General features: G+C 42.4%; 2 protein-coding genes across 3 annotated transcripts in view; one reads left to right on the top strand and one right to left on the bottom strand.

The window, feature by feature from the left end:
- Window positions 1-22,083, top strand: part of myoc (myocilin) — a 261,947-nt gene that overhangs the window by 7,076 nt on the left and 232,788 nt on the right. The gene's annotated exons all lie outside the window — the stretch shown is intronic.
- On the bottom strand, window positions 90-21,964 carry prrc2c (proline-rich coiled-coil 2C). 2 transcript variants are annotated; one of them, XM_082146754.1, is made up of 30 exons: window positions 21,830-21,964; window positions 21,547-21,672; window positions 21,107-21,402; window positions 20,888-20,967; window positions 20,569-20,705; window positions 20,036-20,123; window positions 19,772-19,943; window positions 19,070-19,649; window positions 18,331-18,506; window positions 17,896-18,139; window positions 17,433-17,640; window positions 14,899-17,313; window positions 12,034-12,194; window positions 10,305-10,459; window positions 9,775-10,153; window positions 9,484-9,569; window positions 9,200-9,394; window positions 8,689-8,940; window positions 8,157-8,249; window positions 7,961-8,062; window positions 7,546-7,732; window positions 7,244-7,441; window positions 6,414-6,535; window positions 6,078-6,286; window positions 5,746-5,980; window positions 5,321-5,629; window positions 4,997-5,100; window positions 3,857-4,004; window positions 3,557-3,781; window positions 90-1,910 (listed from the first exon to the last, which is right to left on the bottom strand). In XM_082146754.1, the coding sequence occupies exons 2-30, from the start codon at window positions 21,659-21,661 to the stop codon at window positions 1,662-1,664; spliced, it is 7,920 nt and encodes a 2,639-aa protein (XP_082002880.1). In that variant the 5' UTR covers window positions 21,662-21,672; window positions 21,830-21,964; the 3' UTR covers window positions 90-1,661. The 2 variants fall into 2 exon arrangements, with proteins under 2 accessions (XP_082002880.1, XP_082002881.1); XM_082146755.1 differs by having other exon boundaries at window positions 3,878-4,004.

Here is a 22,083-nt window from a genome sequence, read left to right as displayed (position 1 = left end):
CCTCTTTATAATTTAGTGGTGTTATCTTATTTTGCATGCATTAAGGTATTTGACTGAATTCAGCACCACAAAACAAACATGACCACAGCTCATTTTTTACAGCATATTATTTTATTAGTTTCTGTAACCAAACCAGGAGAATGTAAATAAGACCTTACATATTTTAATACAGCGATTTAACCCCTGTACAAGTAAAACAAAACAGAAATCAAAAAAGAAAAGAAAAACAAATCAATTCCCTCTCCTCCCCTTCTGTTTGTAGTTTCTCATATGTACTAAAACAAGAAATGGGGGGCCATACTGAAACCCTTGTTCAACTGTAGGCCCCTTTGCAATAGCAACCCAAGAGGAGTGGTTTGGAGAAAGACCTTGTATACTCAGGCCTGTGGTCACCATAACAGAGTTGTCCAAAACATCTGGGAACCTTTTCAAGACTTGCATCACTCCTGCCCCAAACCCCCCATTGAGTTTGGCTGCCTTACACTCAACATTGCTCTTTCTAAACTTGCAGCTCGTTACCATTGAACCTAAAATGCTTGACCACTCACCCCAACCCAAACCCCGCCCCTCCTCTGCAGTGATTGGTCAGGAGAGTCAGAGTTGGTCAGCAGCATGGTTGGGAGCTGTGTGGAGAGGCTGGAAGGTGAAATGGAGTTATAGAAGTGGGTGTGTCTACATCTGTCATCGTTCACAGAAAAGGGGAGGGGCTTAAGCTTAGGACATATCAAACATAGGCCTGGTCTGGAGGAACCGTTTACAAAAAAAGAAAATATTCCATCAGAATTCTACTATATGTTGACCAAGCAGAGCCATCTTTGTCAAAATCATATATTCATCTAAAAGGATTCAGGTCTCTTGACGCCTAACCTTTGGCTAAAGATTCAAGGTTATTTTGCGCACACACGCAAACGCACAATCTTCAATTCTTGCAGGCGTAGACTACTGACTGAGAAGGCAAGAGGGAAGGCTCACAGTGGAGACTGCAATCGATGAATTAATCAGATACATCGGTAATCAATTCCTAATCTGCTGAAATGACGTTCTATGTATTGTTAAGGCCAATACACATGGTTGAAGTGAAGTGAAAGTAATCGTGAGTGTGCAGGTAATGTTGAGAGGTGTACACACAAACACAATAATTATATGCAAGTGTGTGTGTGTAGACATTTCATTGCATCTTTAATCGCCATAACCTCAACATTGTTGCTCGAGAACATCAAGAACAACAAAAATTGGGGAAAACATCTTCAATAAAAAAAGGAGATATTTGCCTTCCTAAAACGTGTTTCTTTACATGCGGAAATGTGAAAGTGAAAAATAAATCATATTGCTATTAAAAATGGCATTCTCACTGTAACTTTTGTTGATGTCTACCTTCATTGTTCACTGGGGATGTACAGTTCACACAATGGAGGGGCGCTTTCTCTGTAATGCCAACCACAGCAGAGAGAATGGATGGACTGATAAAAGGATGAGGAAAAAGGGCACAGTAAGTGTGAGAAATGCACATCACCTCGTAAAATTAACCCCCCATCACTCTACTTCCCTACACTTCTCTGCTGCTTTCAGGTGCTGTAGGACGTCGCCCCCCTCCCCTCTCCCAAGCCTCCGGCCTCTCAATCCATCCTTCCATCCATGTGCCCTTTCTGAAGCAATAACTGCTACTTGCTCTCCTCTGGTTTGATGGCCTGCGGTTTGATCGGACCCGTCCGGATGGGTTTGGTTGTTGCTAGAGCAGGTTTGTCAGACTCTGCGCGGTCGGATGGCGCCCCCTGGTGATTTGAAGTGATGCTGTCGGTGGGTTTGCCTGCTCCTTCCATGCGGGTGGGCTTGCTTACTGGAGCCTTGAGTTGTTGCTGCTCAGAGAAGAACTTGTGGGTAGACTGTAATACCTCAGCTCTCTGTTTAGCCTAAGAGTGAGTGAGAGAGACACATTTAAAGCCAATATAGAAAGTGCCCTCACATACAACCTCTAAAGCAGTGGTTCTCAACCGTTTGTGACTCCAAAGGCACCAATTGTCCACAACAATATGCAAAGGCCACATGACTGGATCCACATGTAGTGAGCGTTTTTTTCCTGATTTTTAAGCATTTTCTCATAATCGGGTATCGGTTTTGTTTTACCAATAAATATAAACTAACCTCCCTTAGTAAACTTTAACATAACAGCCATTAATGCACAAATGAGATCTGTTACATGCTTAATATGTCATTTAAACTTGGCGCTAAAAAATATAGAATCTCAGTCACGTAATCCATCAAGTCATGTCACAATAAAGACGTAATTTGACATGAATTAAATAAAACATGAGTGCATTGATTTCTTGATTTTAATCTATTCTCATTTTGATTAACCTGTATTGATTCTTAAATACCAAGAATCGATCTAGTAGTCTATGCTGTTTTAAGTAGATGCGTGAACAAAACTTAGCATGCATTCCATCCAATAAATCGCAATAAGCTTACTGAAATATTTCATGTCTCAATGTAATCACTGCTTCAACCTCAGAAAGATGTCAATAAAACAAGCAATGTTAAATTTACCACAGAAAAGTAATTAAATTCCCATATCTCGATAGTAAGCTAGAATTATTAACCATTTTGCTAAACATATGCACTACATATATTAAAAATGTCATGTGTAATTATGTTAATTTTAACCTTTAATATAGTAATGTACTAGTACCAGTTTACAGCATTAGTTGAGAATATTATGGAATGGAATATTACCATTTTATTAATTTACATGTTATTTCTAGATCTATACGAGTCATTTAAAGAGTCATAAAATTAGGCTACCTCATATCCAGGTTTTTTTTTTAAGATCCTGTGCGTCGGAGGAAAAAAAGGGGTGAAAAAATAAATATATTTTTATTACTGATTTTCAGTTATTGATATGATTGGTTTTATTTTAACCCCTTAAACTCCTAAGCTTATTTTAGATTTTCGTGATAGACAAACTTTGAAGCCTCCCCTTACCCACATACAGTTAAGTAAATAAATAAATGGTGTCATTTTAAAGGAAACCCCTTTATAAAAAAATTAAAAAAAGCAAATGCAAATAAAAAAAAGCAAATATTGTGTGTCCAAAATACTATAAAACCCTGGACAATTTTGGTGTTTTTCAATCTTGTCTTTGAAAGTGCTGACCACAGTACCAGGTTAATGACCTTAAGAGGTCAACCCCTTCAACCCGAAGTGTCCCCCTAACGTTTTTCTTTCCCGAGTCATTGCATGTCAAACAAGAACGATATGCAAAATCATAAAAGAAATCATATATTTTTTTTGAATTTTATAAGCAGTTTTTCGGCATGAGAATGTCCAAATGTAAATGTTCTATCAAACGATACCTACCTTTTGACTCTCCTTGCTATAGTTTTGGAGTTATGAGTGTAGTTGTGTGTGTGTGTGTCACTCAGAAAAAAACAACTCTAAAAATGCCCTCAGGGCTTAAATCATTTTAAGTGAGGCCCCCTGGTTGAGAACCAATGCCATTAAGTCATCATGAAATCAAAAATCACACTTTTACATTAATAAATGTATTCACAACGCTCACCTTAAGGTCCTGTTCTGCTTTTAGGGCAGCCTGTGTTCCGCGGGGTACTAACGGGGGACCAGAAGGTCCACGTGGAGGGTGCTGGGGTCTGGGATGGGGCATCAGACCACCGCTCAGGTTGGGGGACATGGGTGGACCCATGGGTGAACGCTGTACCCCTCCAGGAAAGGAATTTGCATGGGGTGGACGTACCAATGGAGACACCATGTTGGCCTGAGACAACATCTGCAAGCATGATAGAGACGAGAAACAGTTAATACTCAAGAAACATTATTGAATTAAGATTTCCCAAAAACTTACTTGGTGTCTGTAGTGGCTGACCTGTGGGTTGAACTGTCCTGGGAAGTGCTGGGCAATGCGCATTCCTGCAGATGCCGACTGGAATTGTTTGGGATACAGCATGCTGTTCATCTTGCTAGACTGATTACTGGGGCTTGTGGAGCTCGCCCTGAGAACACAAACAAGGAAGCTATCAGAAAACACAAAATATGCTTACGACAGATAACAGACATGCATCCAGTACACAAAAAGGCTGTGACGCTCCAAGCTGAAGGTTATTTGTCGGCCAATGAGCTGTAATTGAGCATCTGTCTGTTGGTCTAGTTTTGACTCTGGTGTGTTCTGCACCATTGACATTAATCAGACCCCATCAGTGGCTTTTCGGCCAATTGAGCCTGTTGAATTGCCAGGAGAGTTTAGCAAAACAACCCATTACTAACGAAAGCAAGCAAACGACAAAGTCAAGAGGGAAAAACAGCAAGCGCTGCTATGTTTTTTTTTTAAGGAATAATTAAGATTTAAGGTTTTTGAAAAGTCTCATATCCTCAATGCTTCATTTATTTGATCAGAAATACAGTAAAATGGTATTATTGTGAAATGTGATTACAATTTAAAAAACAACTTTTAATATGCTGATTTAGTGATCAGTTTTTATCAGTTACTGGTGCTCAATTAATACTGGTTCTTAATGTTGAAGTTTTTGCTGCTTAATATTTTTGTGGGAAATGTGATGCATTACAGCAAATACACCCCAAAATTAATCCTGTCTTCGGTCGCGCTCATGTCAATTCTGTGAGCTTATTTCGTCCATTAGATCAAAAGATCTCAAAAAGGCCATACATTTATCCTTCCCATAGAGCTTCCCCTCAAAGAAATCAGGACAGAAGTGGTTGTAAGTGAACAAAAAAGACGGATTTAAACACCAGGTGTAAACGGGAATGTGTCTCCCTCATGTACTTGTGATCTGATCGACTAAAACGCAGTTTTATACCAGATGTAAACAGGGCCTCGGTCAGCACAACAAAAAAAAGAAATGCAATTTAAGTTGCTTTGGATAAAAGCATCTGCCAAATGCATAAATGTAAATGTAGCACTCATTCTTTGATTTCGGTTTGGTGTGTTTGGGCCTTAAGCTGGATGGCTTTGCATGCATACACACACCTATAAGGGCTAGATGTGGGGGTAGTGCTTCTGGCGCTGATAGGTGGAGTTCCAGGCTTCATATCCATTCCACCACTGAAGAGCTTCAGATCCATCTCACACATCTACAACAGATAAAAAGCATGCATGTTTCAAGTGTGCAGGAATTAATCTACTACGGGGTCTACAATGAAAACTTGCCAAGCAGCAAACATGAGTAAATATCCCTGATCTAAAGCCATTAACTTGATTATTGCAAGTAAATTAAACCACATATGAAGTAAAATAAATGTAAAAATAAACAGAAGTGTAAAAAAATTATAATGAATAGAGCAATGCACAAACCTTATTGGAAGGCTGCATCATACTGTGTGTACTCTGGCCAATAAGGCCACGGTAGGGCGGATTGCTGGGGGGCTGGCGGTTGAGGCTGGGAGGCGGGCCTTGGGGCGGAGTCGGAGGAAGGGACTGAGGCAAAGCCAAGAGCGGCTGACCACCACCAGAGCCGAAGTTGGGCAAAGACAACTGTGAACCTGGCACAGGAACGGTCACCTGCTGTAGGGCAGAGCTGGGACTGTGTGTTGAGCTGTAGTAGCTGCTCTGCTGCTGGACTTGTCCAGAGTACATGTTTGAGTGCTGACTCATTCCCTGACGCTGCAGATCAAACACACACAAAAAACAGCAGAGTTTAGATCAAGGTCATGGCAGACTGAAAAAGTGGGAAGGAGGAAAGTATAATTGGCCACAAGCAGCCAAAATTAAATTCTGACCTGCAGTAGGTGTGTGTCTATCAGCTGTGATCCTCCCATGCCAGAGGGCTGATTCAGTTGGGGTTCAAACAGGATTGGGATGTGTTGGGTGTTTGAGGTCTGTTGAAAGGCCAGGCTGGACTGAGGCTTGCCCAAATCTGGGGGCTGCACTCCAGGGTAACTATGCAGTGGTGTCCCAGACAGCATCATGGCAGATGTCTGGGAGAGGCTGTTCTGCATGAATGCCTGCTGAGATCTGTGAAAGGAAGAGAGCACACAATAAATATATTGAAATATAATATATTACATATAAAATTGTTGGATGCTGCAGAGTTAAAAGCAGTCTGGAGTACCTGTAGGTTTGTAAGGAGGAGCTGAAGAGATCTTGCTGTTGAGACACCGGAGGTCCAGTGTTGAGGCTCAGCTGGGCCTGGTGCTGATGCTGATGTTGGTGTTGGTGTTGGTGTTGGTGTTGGTGCTGATGCTGATGCTGATGCTGATGCTGATGCTGCCCCTGAAGAGGAGCGTAGATGGGGATGGGGATCTGCTGCACCGCTGTGGGCTATAAGGAACAAATCATTACAGGGTGTCAAACCAACCTCAATAACTTCAGGAAAATAGGACTAATGGAAACATTCCAGACTTGACAGGCTGATCCTGCTGGAGAAGACACTGGTGGTGGGTGATACCTGTGAAAGTCCAGGCTGATAGCCTTGCTGTTGGGCTAAAGTGGGAGGAGCCAAGCGAGGGTGGGGCGCACTGAACAAGTGGCTTGTGTCCATGTAGAAGGCCGGGATTTGAGCTGCAGTACCTACACGATTAGAAACAAGAGATGATCACTCATTCAAACGACTTGCATGCAGATGAAGATATAAAATATAGAAATGCCATATCAATTAGAAATGGTTAAATACATATTATCGTTCAGAAGTCTGGGGTCAGTAAGTAAAGAAATTAATACTTTTCAGCAAGGATGCATTTAATCAAAAGTGACAGTAAAGACATTTAAAATGTTATAAACATTTTCTATTTAAAATAAATGCTGTTCTTTTTAACTTTCTATTCAACAAAGAATCCTGAAGAAAAAAGTATCACGGTTTCCACAAAAATATTAAGCAGCAAAACTATTTTCAACATTAATAATAAAAAATAAATGTTTCTTGAGCATCAAATCAGCATTTTAGAATGATTTCTAAAGGATCATGTGACTCTGAAGACTGGACTAATGATGCTGAAAATTCAGCTTTGCATCACAGAAATAAATTATATATTTTTTTAAAGGTTTGCAATTCTAATGATATTTCCTAATATTACATTTTTACAGCATTTCTAATCAAATGAATGCAGCCTCTGAGCATAAGAGACTTCATTTAAAAGTCTTACCAACCCCAAACTTTTGAACAATAGTGTAATAAATCAAATGAACATCATTCAAAAGACAATATTCAAAATGAATAACAAAAAAAACAATTATTTATATTGGCTGCATCAGGGTGTTATGGTCTATAAATAAAAGTACCTGCTGCAGACTGGGATACGAACACCTGTGGGGTCTGTTGCTGCGGTAACAGAGAAGGCGCACAGCCCAGTTGGGAAAAGTTTGTGCTGGACATTACTGAACTCTGCAGCTGCTGGGGCTTCACCTTACAGATGTTGGGAGGGTCAGAGGCTGATGTGCTCTTCGTGCTTAGAGAGGATGTTGTGTAGGTCGCGGATCCTGTGTAACAGAGGACCGATATTAAAATTCTACCAATGTCTGTTTAAAACGCTTTGACCAGCACACCCCATGAAAGGGTCAAAGCATAAAGTGTAAACTCCTACCAGACAGTGAGGTGCTGGGGGTGACAGAGGCCACAGGTATCTGAGGCACTGAAGCACTGGAGAAGGAGTTGAAGGAGGCACTGCCTGCTCCTCCTCCACTGGTGATGGGGGAAGCAGAGGAGGTGACAGGAGAGCTCTTTTCCCCCAGACTAGGTGAGTTCTCCCAAGCCTTACGTGCTGATTCCATCTGCAGAAAAACAACAGAGAAGCAGTTTTACAAGACGCTTTTGGTTGCATCTGCCTTCACATACTTGTGTAGAGTATGTTTTATGATGATTTATGACTATGGTGAAACTATAACAAACAAAAAAACCTGGCCTAAAATTGTGGTGTATTGCTGCCTTTGATTAGAGGATCAGTATTTGTAAAACATAAAATTCTGATTAGCAAATTAATCATTCAGCGCGCGTCTTACTTTGAGTGTGAGGTCTACAGTAGCAGGAGAAACTGTGGCAAGGCTGGAGCTTTGCTGCAGGGCTTCTCTTCGCTGAATAGGTAAAGGGTGCGGGAGAGCCACCTGAACCAACAACCAAGAAAAGGATCAGAACACACAGAAAAACTACACACACACAAACAAACACAAAGATCGATTACAGCACTGAAGCACTAACAGGGGTCACAAGGCTCTCTTCCATCTTTGGCCCTGCAGTGGGGACGTTGTCCGCTAAAGAGGACGACGGGATTGTGTAATCAGTCACCGATTCCTGCACAATAAATAGGACACTGTCAGGGAAAAATAAACACTACAATTCATTTTTCTATAAAATATACACTACTAATCAAAAGTTTGCGCTTGGAAAAGTGTCTTATGCTCACCAGGGCTACATTTATTTGTGTAATAGACAATTAAAAAAAATATATTGATATTTGATAATGAAATGTTCTTGAGCATCACTGTTAAAAACAGTTGTGCCGTTTGATATTTTTTGTGGAAAGTGATTTTTCTCAGGATTCTTTGATGAATATAAAGTTCAAAAGAACAGCATTATATGAAAAGTATTTAACATAAAATGTCTTTACTGACACTTATGATCAATTTAATACAACCTTTCTGAAGAAAAACCTACATTTTCAAAACTCACTGAAATGTTTAACGGTAGTGTACAAATGAAAGGATTGAGGCAGCAGGATATTATACTGCACCTTAGAGCTGCTGGAGTATTCTGCTGATGGAGCAGTGATCATGCCCTCAATGTCTCCACCCAGCTCAGGAACGTTGTCTTTAGTAGGTGAGCTGGAGTCTCGGTCTCGGCTGCCTCCAGTTCCACTTTTATCCAGACCCTCTCCATCGGACTGACGCACATCTTTGGCAGCCTTGCGGTTCTTGAGCGAACGCTCTTTACCAATGGGTCCAGGTTTATATTCTTTGTGCTCCAGAGGAGGGATGTCAGGTAACTGCAGAGAAATAGATTTTTTTAAATGAGGTTCATTATTCACGTATATACAAAAAAGTCTGGGACCACTAATGAAAATGTTTCTATTTTGCATATCAGCACAACAATTTGTCCCCCTTTTGGGCAAATTTCACAGCCCTGTGCCACATATCTCGCAAACATACAAATTTTGTTCACTTGGAAATTCTGCTGCATTATGTGATGCAAATTCTGTTGCACGTTGTATATACAGTCCTTCTATAGACAAAAGCAGGGACTACCTTCTGAGGTTTGACAGGTCCAGCACGGGGCTGTTTTTGTCTCTGCTCTTTGGGTTCGGGTAGTTTATTATCAGAGGTTTTCTCTAGCAGGATGGGCACTCCATCACTCTCAGTGCTGCCTGCTGAAGAGGGGGCACCAAACTGGATGCTGTCCATACCCAGCTCAACCCCAGTGTCTGTGCCAGCTTTCACACCCTAAAAAAAAAAAAAAAAAAAAAATTTCGAAATGGTTACAATATCAACCCTTTAATTATTATTCAAATATTAAAATATCCTTCTCACACCTCAGGTGTAACAGTCCCAGTAAATGAAGTAAGGGGTTTGTTCCAGGCACTGACAGAGGGAGGCTGGGGAGGGCTGATAGGTCCAACTACAATAGAAAGAGAAATGGGACAACCATCAGATACAGAACTGTTGTTAAAATTAAATCAAAGAAAATATATGTCAAGAAGAAAAACTCCCTGCTCTTAATTTATTTCTTAGTTTTTCAAGAAACTATTCAAGTAACATTAATAAAGACAGTATGCGATAATACATGCGGCCAAGTAAACATGGCTTTAAGTTGAGACACTTACGTTTCTTGACATCAGAGAGAACAGTGGAGCCAGCCACCTTGTTCTCCCACAGTTCAGTACCCAGGGTGTTGTGCGTCTGACTCTTGGCAGAGAAGTCTACAGATGCAGGAGCCAGAGGTGCAACAGCACCCTCAAGAGGCTGGGGCGGGCTAGTGCTCTGATTAGAGGTGGGCAGATTGTGCTGTGACACAGAGATAGCTAGCTGTGGTTGAGGCTGCTGCAGGACAGACTGGGGCTGTGGAGCTGGGGCTGATGGTTGCTGCTGCTGCCCTGCTGCCATTCCTTGCTGCTGTTGCTGTTGTTTTTTGGCAAACCGTGGAGGAAGTTTAGAACCGCCACCTCCCCTGCCCTTCTCTCCAGAGCCCTTTTTACTCCAGTTCTGCAAAGCATTTAGACAGACATAGAAGATATCAGATAACATTTTGGCATTGCACCAACTGCCATGGTTCAATGCATGCAATACATGAATGCTAACTGACAATACTAAATTAATAAAATAATAAATGATTGAGTTCCTTTTCTTTCCACACCTGTGTAGTCTGCTCTTCTTTCTTCCTTCGTTCCTCATCCTGCAAACGTTTCTGCTGTTTCCGTGAAACAACCTCTGTGAACCCATCATCGGTAGTGTTCGACTGAGGGTCCTCCAGCGTTGTGACTTCTGGGTGGTCATCAATGATCACTACACCTGTGGAAGAGAAAAGAGAACAAATGAGTTTCAAACAACTTAATATAACAACTCCAAATCCAGAAAAGTTGGGACATTTTGTAAAATGTATATAAAATAATGAGGACTTGAGGAATGAGATTTGTAAATGTTTTATTTATTTAACTGACAAAAAAATTAAAATAAATATTCCAATGTTTCCACTGACCAAATTAATTGTATTTTGTAAATATAAACAAATATTGATTTTGATGGCTGCAACACACTACAAAAAAGTTGGGACCGACACAGAATAAAAGTGAAAAGACAATAGAATATCCAAGTTAAACTGTTTTAAAAGAGTTCGCAATTAGCAGGCAAACTGGTAATAGGTTAGATCGTGTTTGGGTATAAAAGGGGCATCCACCAAAGACTGTCTTTGCAAGCAAAGATGGGTCATGGCTCACCACTTTGTGGCAAATTTCATAAGAATTGTCAAACAATTCAAATATCACAATTCTCAATGCAAGTTTGCAAAGTATTTAGATCTTTCACCAACTACCATACGTATTGTGATAAGATTCAGGGGAATCCAGAGAAATCTCAGTCTGTGTAGGGTAAGGCAGGAGATCTCCGTTGAATGTGTGTGACCTTCGAGGCCTCAGTTGGCACGAGAAACTGCCATGCTTCTGTTAAATACAGCCACATGGGCTCAGGAGTTCTTTGGAAAACCGTTGTCACTTAACACAAGGGCTGCACAATACTGGAAAAATATGATTGTTTAAGCTTGTTTTTGGAAAAAAGTTTCGGAGTGCTCAGAGACGAAAAGGACCATCCAGAATTTCATCAGTGACAGGTGCAGAAGCAAAAATCTGTCATGGTATCGGGGTGCATCAGTGCAAAAGTTATGGGTGACTTGCATATGTGCGAAGGTACCATTGATGTGGTGGCACAGAGACGCATACCGCCATCAAGATGACATCTTTTCTGGGAAGCAAGACAATGCGAGGCCTAATTCTTCACATGCTAAAAAGTGGTTTCTAGACACTCTACACACCATAGAAGGGATGTGCTTGACTGCCTGCAGTCCAGATCTGTCTCATCATAAAAAGGAGAATCAGATAATGATGACCAGACTGTTTAGAAGCTGTCATGTATCAGTCGAGATTGGGCAAAAATTCCACTTGCAGTTAGTATCCTCAATTCCCAAACATCAAAAAAAAGTGTAATCAAAAGGAAAGGTGACGGAGGAAAACATGCCGCTGTCCCAACTTTGAGTGTGCGTTACAGCCATCACAATCAATAAAAAATTTTATTTGCGAAATAAACTTAAGTTGGTCAGTGAAAACTGAAAATCTTTTCTTTGTACCTTTGTCGGTTAAATAAAGGTTAAAAAGAATTAACAAATGACAAGATTTTAGATTTTATTGCATTTTACAAAATGTTCCAACTTTTCTGGATTTGGGGTTGTAATATTAAAACTTCTTGCTTGGAGCGAATCAGCTAGCTAAAATCCAAGGGTTAGAATCACTAAAAATTGTCTATTAATTACTATGAAAAAAAGGTTTCTACTGGGTGCAACTACTGCAATATAGACAAAAGTCTTGAATACTCACTGGCATAATTGTTGAGATCGAACTGAGACAAAGCATTTTCTTTCTCTTTGGGTTTTTTGACAGCTTGTTTTGCTTCCTCTTTCCGGCGGCTGGGTGCTTGATCTTTCCCAGCCTTTTGACCTGTACCAGCCTGAGAGGCCTCTGCATTCTGAGCAGCAGCACTGCAGGGAATAGAGAGAAAATATTAGCTCATCAGAAAAAACAGAGCAAGGCAGATTCAAATAATATGTTTCCAATAATGCTTTAATAAATCAGGAAGCCATGAAAGGCTGAAGTATACTCGGACCATATATTCAGTTGCTTAATTTTAAGATAGTGCTGCATGAGTTTGTTCTGAAAAGCAATTCTTAACTTTAGGCAGGGGTGTCCAATCCTGCTTATGGAGTGCCAACATCTTGTAGAGTTTAGCTCAAACTAGTAGGGCTGTAACGTTATGCGATATGAAACCGAAATCGTGACACTCAGATCCACGAACCTGTGTCACGGTGTGAGAAGGCAGAATCGCGACACCCCTTCCAACTCCCAGAGTTTTCCTTCCCGTCCAGATCCAATGCTACCACATCTTTAAATACTATTAGTATTATTTGAAGTTAACATTATAAAATACGTAGACCTACACTACAAAACTAGTTGAGGATAAATTCTTTAAAATTGGGCAATTCCAGTGTTATGGACATGACATTTGCAGTCAAAACTTGAAATATAAATTCTCAGAAAATTCATTTAATACCAATATATTGAAACGTCTGTTTATATATCCATATTCCCTTAATAAAGGAGTCCAGACATTAGAAAAATATCAGTCTACACATATTTAATATGAGGGAAATATACATGCGTTACAGACGTGATAAATCTTTAACTTTTAGGTGGCAAATATTTGAATAATTCTGAGAATTACACTGCGCAAACCAAAAAGTTTTACTAAAAAGTAAAGAATAGCTAAAAATTATTTGCCACCTAAAAGTTAAAGATTGTCACGTCTGTAACGCATGTATATTTCCCTCATATTAAATATAAAACGCATGTGTAGACTGATATTTTTCTAATATTCTAGGGAATATGGATATATAAACAGACGTTTCAATATATTGGTATTATATGCATTTTCTGAGAATTTATATTTCAAGTTTTGACTGCAAATGTCACATCCATAACACTGGAATTGCCCAATTTTAAAGAATTTATCCTCAACTAGTTTTGTGGTGTAGGTCTACGTATTTTATAATGTTAACTTCAAATAATACTAATAGTATTTAAAGATGTGGTAGCATTGGATCTAGATGGGAAGGATAACTCTGGGAGTTGGAAGGGGTGTGTCGCGATTCTGCCTTCTCAACTTTTATCCAAAAACAAGCTTAAACGATCATATTTTTCCAGTATTGTGCAGCCCTTGTGTTAAGTGACAACGGTTTTCCAAAGAACTCCCGAGCCCATGTGGCTGTATTTAACAGAAGCATGACAGTTTCTCGTGCAACGCCAACTGAGGCCTCGAAGGTCACACACATTCAACGGAGATCTCCTGCCTTGCACTACACAGACTGAGATTTCTCTGGATTCCCCTGAATCTCATCACAATACGTATGGTACTTGGTGAAAGATCTAAATACTTTGCAAACTTGCATTGAGAATTGTGACATTTGAATTGTTTGACAATTCTCATGAAATTTGCTACAAAGTGGTGAGCCATGACCCATCTTTGCGGATGAAGAAGGGTTGGCTCTCCACAGAACATAAAATATTCATTTTATTTTTCGTGTTCGCATTATGAGGAAAAAAAACAATGTTACGTACGTGAGCGTTCTGAAAGCAGCACTAAAAGACTTTCACAGAGACCTCAAACAGAAAGCACAAAGCCTTTCTTTAAAGTGAATTTTGTTTTGTATTAATTGTATCTTAATTTTAATCAATGTGTAATCAATGCCTGGATTTAATAAATAAGTAAATATAACAGACAATAGATAATCACGACACGGAGGCGCCGGCGCGTGAACTGGAGCTCGTCTCGAACCGAAACTCCGCGTATAAGGTAGCCTACTTGCCTCACAGACCTGAGAAATATATCTATAGAAAGCTTGAGATGTCTACTTTTAAACAGAACAATTCAAAACGAAAGAAAACAGACTGCTCTCTGCTTATGTAATCCGAAATGTGCATTTCTCTCTGGCGCGTTCACTACATGCGAAGATCGCGAGTCAGCATCGTCAACTTCATCTTTGCAATTAAAATGTCTCTTTGCTATATTTGACATTCATAATCATTACTTTTACCGGTTCTTTGTGACAGCTTTTAGGTGCTTTAATGGCAGCGCCACCCTTACATGTTACATGAGCACCACCGCATCAGCATTTGCGCCTCTTTACGGTTGTTGAAAACGAGGGGTTCAAGTATTTACTTAGTGTGCTCAAGCCCCGTTATGCATTACCAAGCAGGGCGCATCTCTCTCAAAACGTGCTACCAAAACTTCTGGAGAAAACAAAGGCTAAGGTGGAGGAAGGATTGAGTACTATTGCCCCCGCCCCCCCCAAAAAAAAAGAATCGAGGTTTGTATCGAATCGTGGGTCAAAAATCATGATACGAACCAAATCGTGGGTTTGGTGTATCGTTACAGCCCTACAAACTAGCCTCATCACACCTTGCCTGGATGTTTCATGTAATACTGAAGACTTAATTAGCTGGTTCAGATGTTTAATTTAGGGTTGGTGCTAAACTAACGCACAGTGGCCGTCCAGGATTGAATTTGAAGTATAAGCAAAGTAATACTGGTGATTGCTTTAAAGCATAACAGATAGATTTTTCACCTATAAACTGCTATATTAAAACTCAGAATCTCTACTTCCTGGGACAACACAGTTCAGGACTCACCCCCTGCGTCCCGATTTGGCTCCAGATCCTCCCCTTCTCTCGCTCTTGCCCCCAGGGTAGCCTCGACCTGTTTTAGGCCCACTATTTCCCCGGCGGTTCGGTCGATCGACAGGCCGCTGGCTGGAGAAGCTCCTCTTGGCTGCTGAGGCTAACTCCCGTTTTGGGATTGCCACACTTTCTGTGGGTGATTTGCTTTGTCCCCCAGAGATCGGTGTGGGCACAGAGGAGGAGGAAGTGGTGGCGGTCATGGCCGCTTCAAGTTGCTTCTTGTCCTCTCGCTCTCTCCGTTCATTGAAGTCACTACTCTCAGAGGCAGTCTCCCACTCCTCGTTAGCCTGGTCAGAAGAGTTCTGATTGGACAAGTCTGGTGATTTGCTGCCAGCAGCAACTACAGTAGTGGCTCCCATTTCAGGAACAACCGTTTCTGTGACAGGAAGTTCAGGCGAAGTCACATCAGGAGTGAAAGAAGGTGCTGTAGTGGCATCAACCACTCTCTCGGGCAAAGTGACCAGAGTTCCAGGAGCTTTAGACCGTGTCGGGGAGACAGACGTAGGTACTGGCATTCCAGGAGTAGTTTCACCAGCAAAAACTGCTGCTTCACGTTCTTTAAGCCTCCGAAATCGTGGGGGCTTGTCCTGTCTGGGTGGACGGGCTGCCCTTGGTCTCCGGGGCCTCTCCCTCATGCTTTGTCCACCCTCTCCGATCTTCTTGTTATCATACTTGGCGTGACGTCGTTCGGAGGGTGTGCTATCAGTGCGTGAGGTCTCAGCTTCCTCTGGTCGAAATGTCTCCATGGGCTTCGAGGGCCACTGTGAGCCCTCTTTGACAGCAGCCCGACGGAAAGGAGCAGATCTGTGGCCACCTCGTTCCCTGCCACCACCTCGCCTGCTGTGCAAACCACCCTTTCCCCGGCGTGCGGCCTCACCCTTTAACAGAAAACCTGGTTTAGGTCGCCCATCCTCATCCCGAGACACAGGTTTTTCCAAAATAGGTCCAGCTGCAAATCCGGAGGCAGATTTAGATGATCGTGATTCCGTCAGCTCGCGACGAATCGGTCTGCTTGGTTTGGCGCTGGGCTCGCGATCTGATGCTCCGGTGTCACTGGCAGATTCTCTACCTTCACTTTCAGAATCTGTGTCCGAGCCTCGTCTGCGTCTGCGCTTGGGCAAGACTTCGAAATCTGAGCTCTCACTACGGGTTTCACTCTCTTCCCGGCAGCGGAACCCAGCAGTCCCCGTGGCACTTAATGGCAAGTCTGAGCGTGATCGTGGCTCTCTGTATGGGTAGTCCCCTCGACTCCGACCACGGCTACCTCGGCCCCTCCCACCATAGCTGCCTCTGTAACTCCGGCCACGGGAATAGTACTCTCCTCGACCGCGGCCTTTATAATCAGATGGCCAGTCCTTCTCTCTTTCTGCTTCTCTGTCCCTCTCTCGGTCACGTTCTCTCTCTCGCTCCCTCTCGTCTCTGCGATAAGATCTGGGAGGGAGGTTGGACTCTTTGCGAGATGGTAGTTTGGGTTCAGGACGTTTGTCATTAGTTGGAGGCATGTCTGACTTTTCCTCAGGAGCAGTTGAGACTGTAGAAACTACCGTTGTCTGAAGATCTCTGGATTTTGCTCCACCAGTCGCTACTCCCACTTCAGGTTCTACCACTACTTTCTTCCCATCACCAGATGGCTTCAGTCCTTCTTTCAGTCCTGCTTCTACAGCAGCTGAAGGAACACCTTTGTAAGTAGCGCCCTCTTTTTTGGATCGTTCACCTCGCTGCTCTTCTTTCTCTCTTCTCTGTTCCCTCTCTTCCTTCATGTCTCGTAGTACAGGTTTCTTAATAGGTCCAGATCTCCTGACTGGCCGCTCCCCTCCGGGACCCTCTCTTCTCCCCGATCCAGATCCACGGGATCCCCAGCGCATTTCTGACTTCTGCTTGCTGGGCGCAGGTAAAATAAGCTTTTCAGTTTTGTGCATACCATCATTAGACACAGGAGGAGTGGAACGGCTGTTGTTCACAGACCCTTGACCAAAAGGCTCCTTTCTGGACTTGTCCTCAGTTCTTTCCACAGTATCAGGAAGGTCCAGGGTTTTCTGTGCTATGATAAGTCCTTCAAATCTGGGCTCTTCCAGTTTCAAAGAGTGACTGGAGCCTTGAGAGATACTCCGTTTCAATACAGCCTGTCCAATGGCTTCAACCTCATCTGCACCGGAGAGGTTAACCTCCTCAGGTTCAAAGGAGGGGATGACTGGTGTTCTGTCATTCTGTAAGAGACCTGGTACCTCTTCAGTAATACGACTAAAAGCAGATAAGGTTTCAGATGAATCCCTAAAGAAGTCACTTTTGCCCCGGGGCTCCAGTGGGCTATGCTCCTGAGGGTAGACACCTGATAGACCTCTATCCAGCTCCAGACCAGCATCCAATCTAAGAGGGGACGAGGAAAACAACAGAAAAACATCTTAGCACTTGATCAACAGGTTATTTCTAACAGTGGGGGAAATCGTATAACTATATTTTTGTTCTTAAACACTGCAGTCTCTCACCTTGGCTCCTTGCCATCTTCTCGTCCTTTAGCAGTGGCAGAGGAAGGCAGGGGCTCTGTTGGGGGATATGGGTCAGAACCCCAAACCATTCGAGGCTCACTGGGAACTCCATGTTCTCTGATTGGTCGGGTCAGATGATCAAAAGTGTCTGATCCAGAGCTGCTGTTGTCTGCGGGCTCTCGTCGTACCAGCTGTTTAGGCATTCTCCCTGATGATGAAAAATAAAGTTACTACGACTGCAGATATAGAATGCAACAAAACAATTGCTCCAAAACAAAAATTGTCCGAAATAATGTTTTTTCACAATACTAAAACTGGAGACGTGTTTTAAAAGAAAAACGAGGAAGTGAAAGAGCATAAGATGAACGAGAAAATTTGTTACTGTATATTTTAATAGTTTCCAGTGATTGGGTTTGTTACCTAGTTACTAGGAAAGGAAACAATTTCAGTTTGCAAGAAATACCGGGGTGCATAGGAGGCATGTCTATTGGTGGCCGTCCAGACATCATACGAGGATCCATATAAGATTGCATCATTAGCCAGCGTGGGTCAAAGCCCATTGAGGCTAGGTGTTGGTGGTGGGGGCCAAGAGGTTGGTATAGGGATCTGTGCTGAGGGGGAACAGAACCCCCTGAGGGAGAGACCGGACCCCCTCCACCTTGCTGCTGCTGCTGTTGCTGCTGCCACTGTTGTTGTTTAAGCTGTTCCTAAAGAATTTAAGAGGATTTTTTTTTTACTACATTAAAGCAGGAATTACTACAAAGAACTTCAGTTGTCAAATAATATCTGACAGGTGACCTGAACAAACTATACATTTTAATCGTTTACAGGGTTCAAACTAAAATTGATGCTTTAAAGGATGCAGGCAACAAACAAAGCTAGGACAGTGTGTGAGCACCTGTTGTCTAAGGAACCTGGGTGGCAAAGACTTCTGGAACTGTTTTGAGTATCCAGAGGTGACAGAAGGGCGAACAGCAGTCCCTGTCTCCCCCTCATTTTCCAGTTGAGATGGAAGTGGTGTATCTTCATTAACAGAATGATCCAGTCTGGACAAAGACAACTGAGGCTCTTCAACTGAAAAAAAAAAAAATGGACAATTTTAAATCTAAAACTAGCACACTGTATAAGAATAATTACACATCAGGCAGAAGATTTTATCCCAAGCGACAGGGAATTGAACCAATGACCTTGGCGTTGCTAGTGCCATGCGCCATGCGCTATTTTTGAGCTACGCTAAAAGGAAAAGTCCATCCCAATTTATTGTATGCATCAAATCAGGTGAGCACAATTAAGGTTCTTGTCACACTTGCTTTGGTTCAAACAAGATTTTACACCCTACCCTGGCTGGTCTTATTTTCACATTGTACATTAAACCATTTGATTCTTTAGATTTACAACTAAAGCTTCACTGAAATAGAAAGCCATTTGAATTTATACACCGCAATTTGTATTGCTATACATGAAGAGAGGTACATTTTTGGAGACAAACCTCTATGCGAAATGCACTCGGTGTAATAACAGTGATGGGAGCATCCAAAACTGCTAATTAAATATCAATGAGGATGCACTGCTTTTATCCTGATGGTGAACTGTACCAGCAAAATCACAACCGCACATGATGCTTTCAATCTATTTACCTCTGGGCTCCTCAGCACTGAAGTAGTCTCTCGTTGGTTGTCTATCCACTTGTCTATGCACCTCCTCACTTACAGCAGAATCAACCTTGCTTTGGGGTTCTGGGGCAGTCCTATGAATAGGAGGGCTAGGTTGCCGAGTAAGAAATTGTGGCACCTCCTCCACAGTGGGCTCTGTCCTTTGATGGTTTGGCATGGGAAGGCAGGGTTGCTGTGCAGGGGGAGGTGGTGCAGGCTGAGGGGGTGGAGTTTCAGCAGGTTGTTTAGGCACAGTTTCAGTCACTTCCTGGTGGTCATCGTGAGCTTGCGTAGTTGGTTTAGAAGTTTCTGTAGTTGAAGGTCGACGTTTCTCCTCCAGTTGTTTGAGTTTCTCTTTGCAGGCAGCAAGTCTCTGTTCTTCCATGCGCCGTTCCTCCTCCTCACGCCGTCTGCGAGCACGCTCTACTGCTTCCGAGAGCTCTGACTGCTTCTTCCGTTTCTGTCGCCATGCTTCCGTTTCCTCCTCACCAGCAGGGGGTGCTGAAGTGGGCAGCTTTGTAACACGTGGGCCGCCACTTCCCACAGAACGTCCAACCGTTTGTCCCTGCACAATACATTTTTTATTTTATTTATTATAGACAAAAAAACTAAGCAGCTAAAAAAAAAGAAATACGTTTTCAGCTAACTTTGTCAAATCCGAGACTACTGTCCCAGTGCACGCCATACCTGTTGGTCCATCTTGCTATAATGGACAAGATTGCCAGGGGAGGGAGCCCTGGGATCTCCACTTTCCACCCATGAACTCTTGCCATCACTCCTCTCCTCTGCTCCTTCTTTCCATCCCTCCTGGACATCAATTTTTCTTGTTCGCATACGATCAACTTTAGTCATCCACTCCCTGTGTTTTTGCAAGAAAGTTTTATAGGACCAATTTTCACTATGGCCAAATATGTTCTGCAATTATTATTTTTTACAAAGATGAGTGCTTACCAGCCATCGCCTTTCTCCTTAGCTGAATGGTTCTCCTCATCATCACTAAAGTTCAGTTTCTCAGTATAGTCAACTTCCATCTGGGCACCTAAATAAGACCAAAAGTGGTTAATGATTTAAATATGAAATAAAATGTGGCAATACCTAATAAGCCTGGGAATTAAAAACTTGATAATCCTTTAATTTGATTATTTTGCACTTCTCTTCTGGTACGCACCCATGACCTTCCAAATGTAAGACCACTCATAACATGAAGTAACGACATTGTTGCAAAAATGGATGCTTTGCATTACGAGTTAAAAACTGACAACAGGTATTGACTATGAATTCTGACTGGATGAGCCACATTTAAAGAAGCTGAATTCTGAATTCAATGATTCCCGTTTTGTGTCAAGCCGAAGATATAAATGGTATAGCAACCTCTAACAACTGAGACATTTCTACTGTTGCACTGTACATCCCCACCTAACTCTACCGCAAACTATGAAAAAAAAAACAACAACAAAAAAACACTATCCAATGGTCACTCTCACCTGCCCAACCCTCATCAGCATCAGTGTCCAGATTGTCTAGCTCCTTTAATTCAGTGGCACTAACAATTGATGGCCTGTCTGGATCCTGATGCCATGGCTGAGATGGAGGTTGTGCGGGTCTTCCAGACCGTGGACCCCTAAGTGGAGAAGAGAGAAAAACGTGAGAAAGCGAGAATTTACAAAGCTCCTAATGTCCTGGAAGTATCCCAAAATACCAAATTGTCTTGTTTAATAGAAATTGTCTTTCAACTGCTTCCACTTTCAACTTTTCCATCTAAAGCAAGTTAAGTTTAGTTTCAGACCTTATGGGACCACTTACTTAGACATCTCCGGTGGTCCAGGGTATCTAAAGCTGCCTTGTACAGGAGGAAAGGGCCCTCGAGGGTAAGCATTAAACATCTGAAAAGATGCACACATTAAAATAGCACTGCCAAATGCACTTCACAAAATCAGTACCAGCCAGAAAAATATATAGCAGCATGCCACATTTCAGGAGGTAGAAGAAATGATAAACAATGGTTAAATAACAATCACTCACATATGGCGGCATCATGCTCCTGAACTGGGCAGCATGGAACTGTGATGACATCCCTCCCGGTGGTTGCTGACCACCGTTGAGTTTATGCTGAGGGGCAGTAGGTGGGAGCCTGTCCCTGGCATCCCTCTTTTCTCTGCCCTCACCAGCAGAGGGTTTTCCTGCCTCATCAGAGTCCCCAGAGGGAGATGGTGTGCCTCTACCCATGCCCGACTCCTCAGAGGGCTTACTGTCAGTCTCTGAGGGGCTGGGAGCAACGTTTAAGTTCCTGCCTCCACCTTCTCGCCAGCTACCCACATCTGGTTGGCAATAGGCATTAAAGACCAGAGTAAGGGAGTGAACATGAAAATATTTTTTTTATCATTAAGAAATTGTTGAATATTTCGAACAGTTGTATCAGGGATGTTACACAAAGCTTGTGAGTGAATGGGAAGGACAATTACTCTGAGGCCTAAGGCTGGGGCCCGGTCCATAGGGTTCATCTTCCTGATCGCCTGATTTATCCACCTCACCCGCCGCCTGCAGACTCGGAAACTCCTGATGGAACTGACTGCTCATTCGAGGAGCTCCTGCACATACATTGAAGCACTTGGCTTTAGCAGTTTAAAATTCATAATTTTGATAATTCTGCTACTAAAATTTGCTTAGATAAGGATTTACAGTTCACAGAGTAGTATTTTGAGAATACTAACAACAATGAAATGCTTTACCGAAGAAAAGGCTTACCATCCAGCTGCCCAGGCTGTTTGCTGTTGGCCCAGGAGCGGCTGCCACCCAGAGGGGCATCAGAGGTCTGGGGCACAGTTGGCTTGGGCTGTGGTGGAGGGGTCTCTTGCTGCCTATAATTATAAGAGAAGTGTCAATGGAACACCGAAATCTAAAGGAGTATGTTTGGAAAAAGAGTGTTATAACTTATAAATTCCAAAACTAATCTTGCAACAGGCAATACACCTTAAGTGAATAAGCAATACATCATTTAA

This window comes from Leuciscus leuciscus, assembly GCF_965113295.1.
Source record: "Leuciscus leuciscus genome assembly, chromosome: 19".
NCBI classification, from domain to species: Eukaryota; Metazoa; Chordata; class Actinopteri; order Cypriniformes; family Leuciscidae; genus Leuciscus; species Leuciscus leuciscus.
Note: the sequence above shows the minus strand (reverse complement) of the source record. Positions and strands in the feature narration are given on the sequence as shown.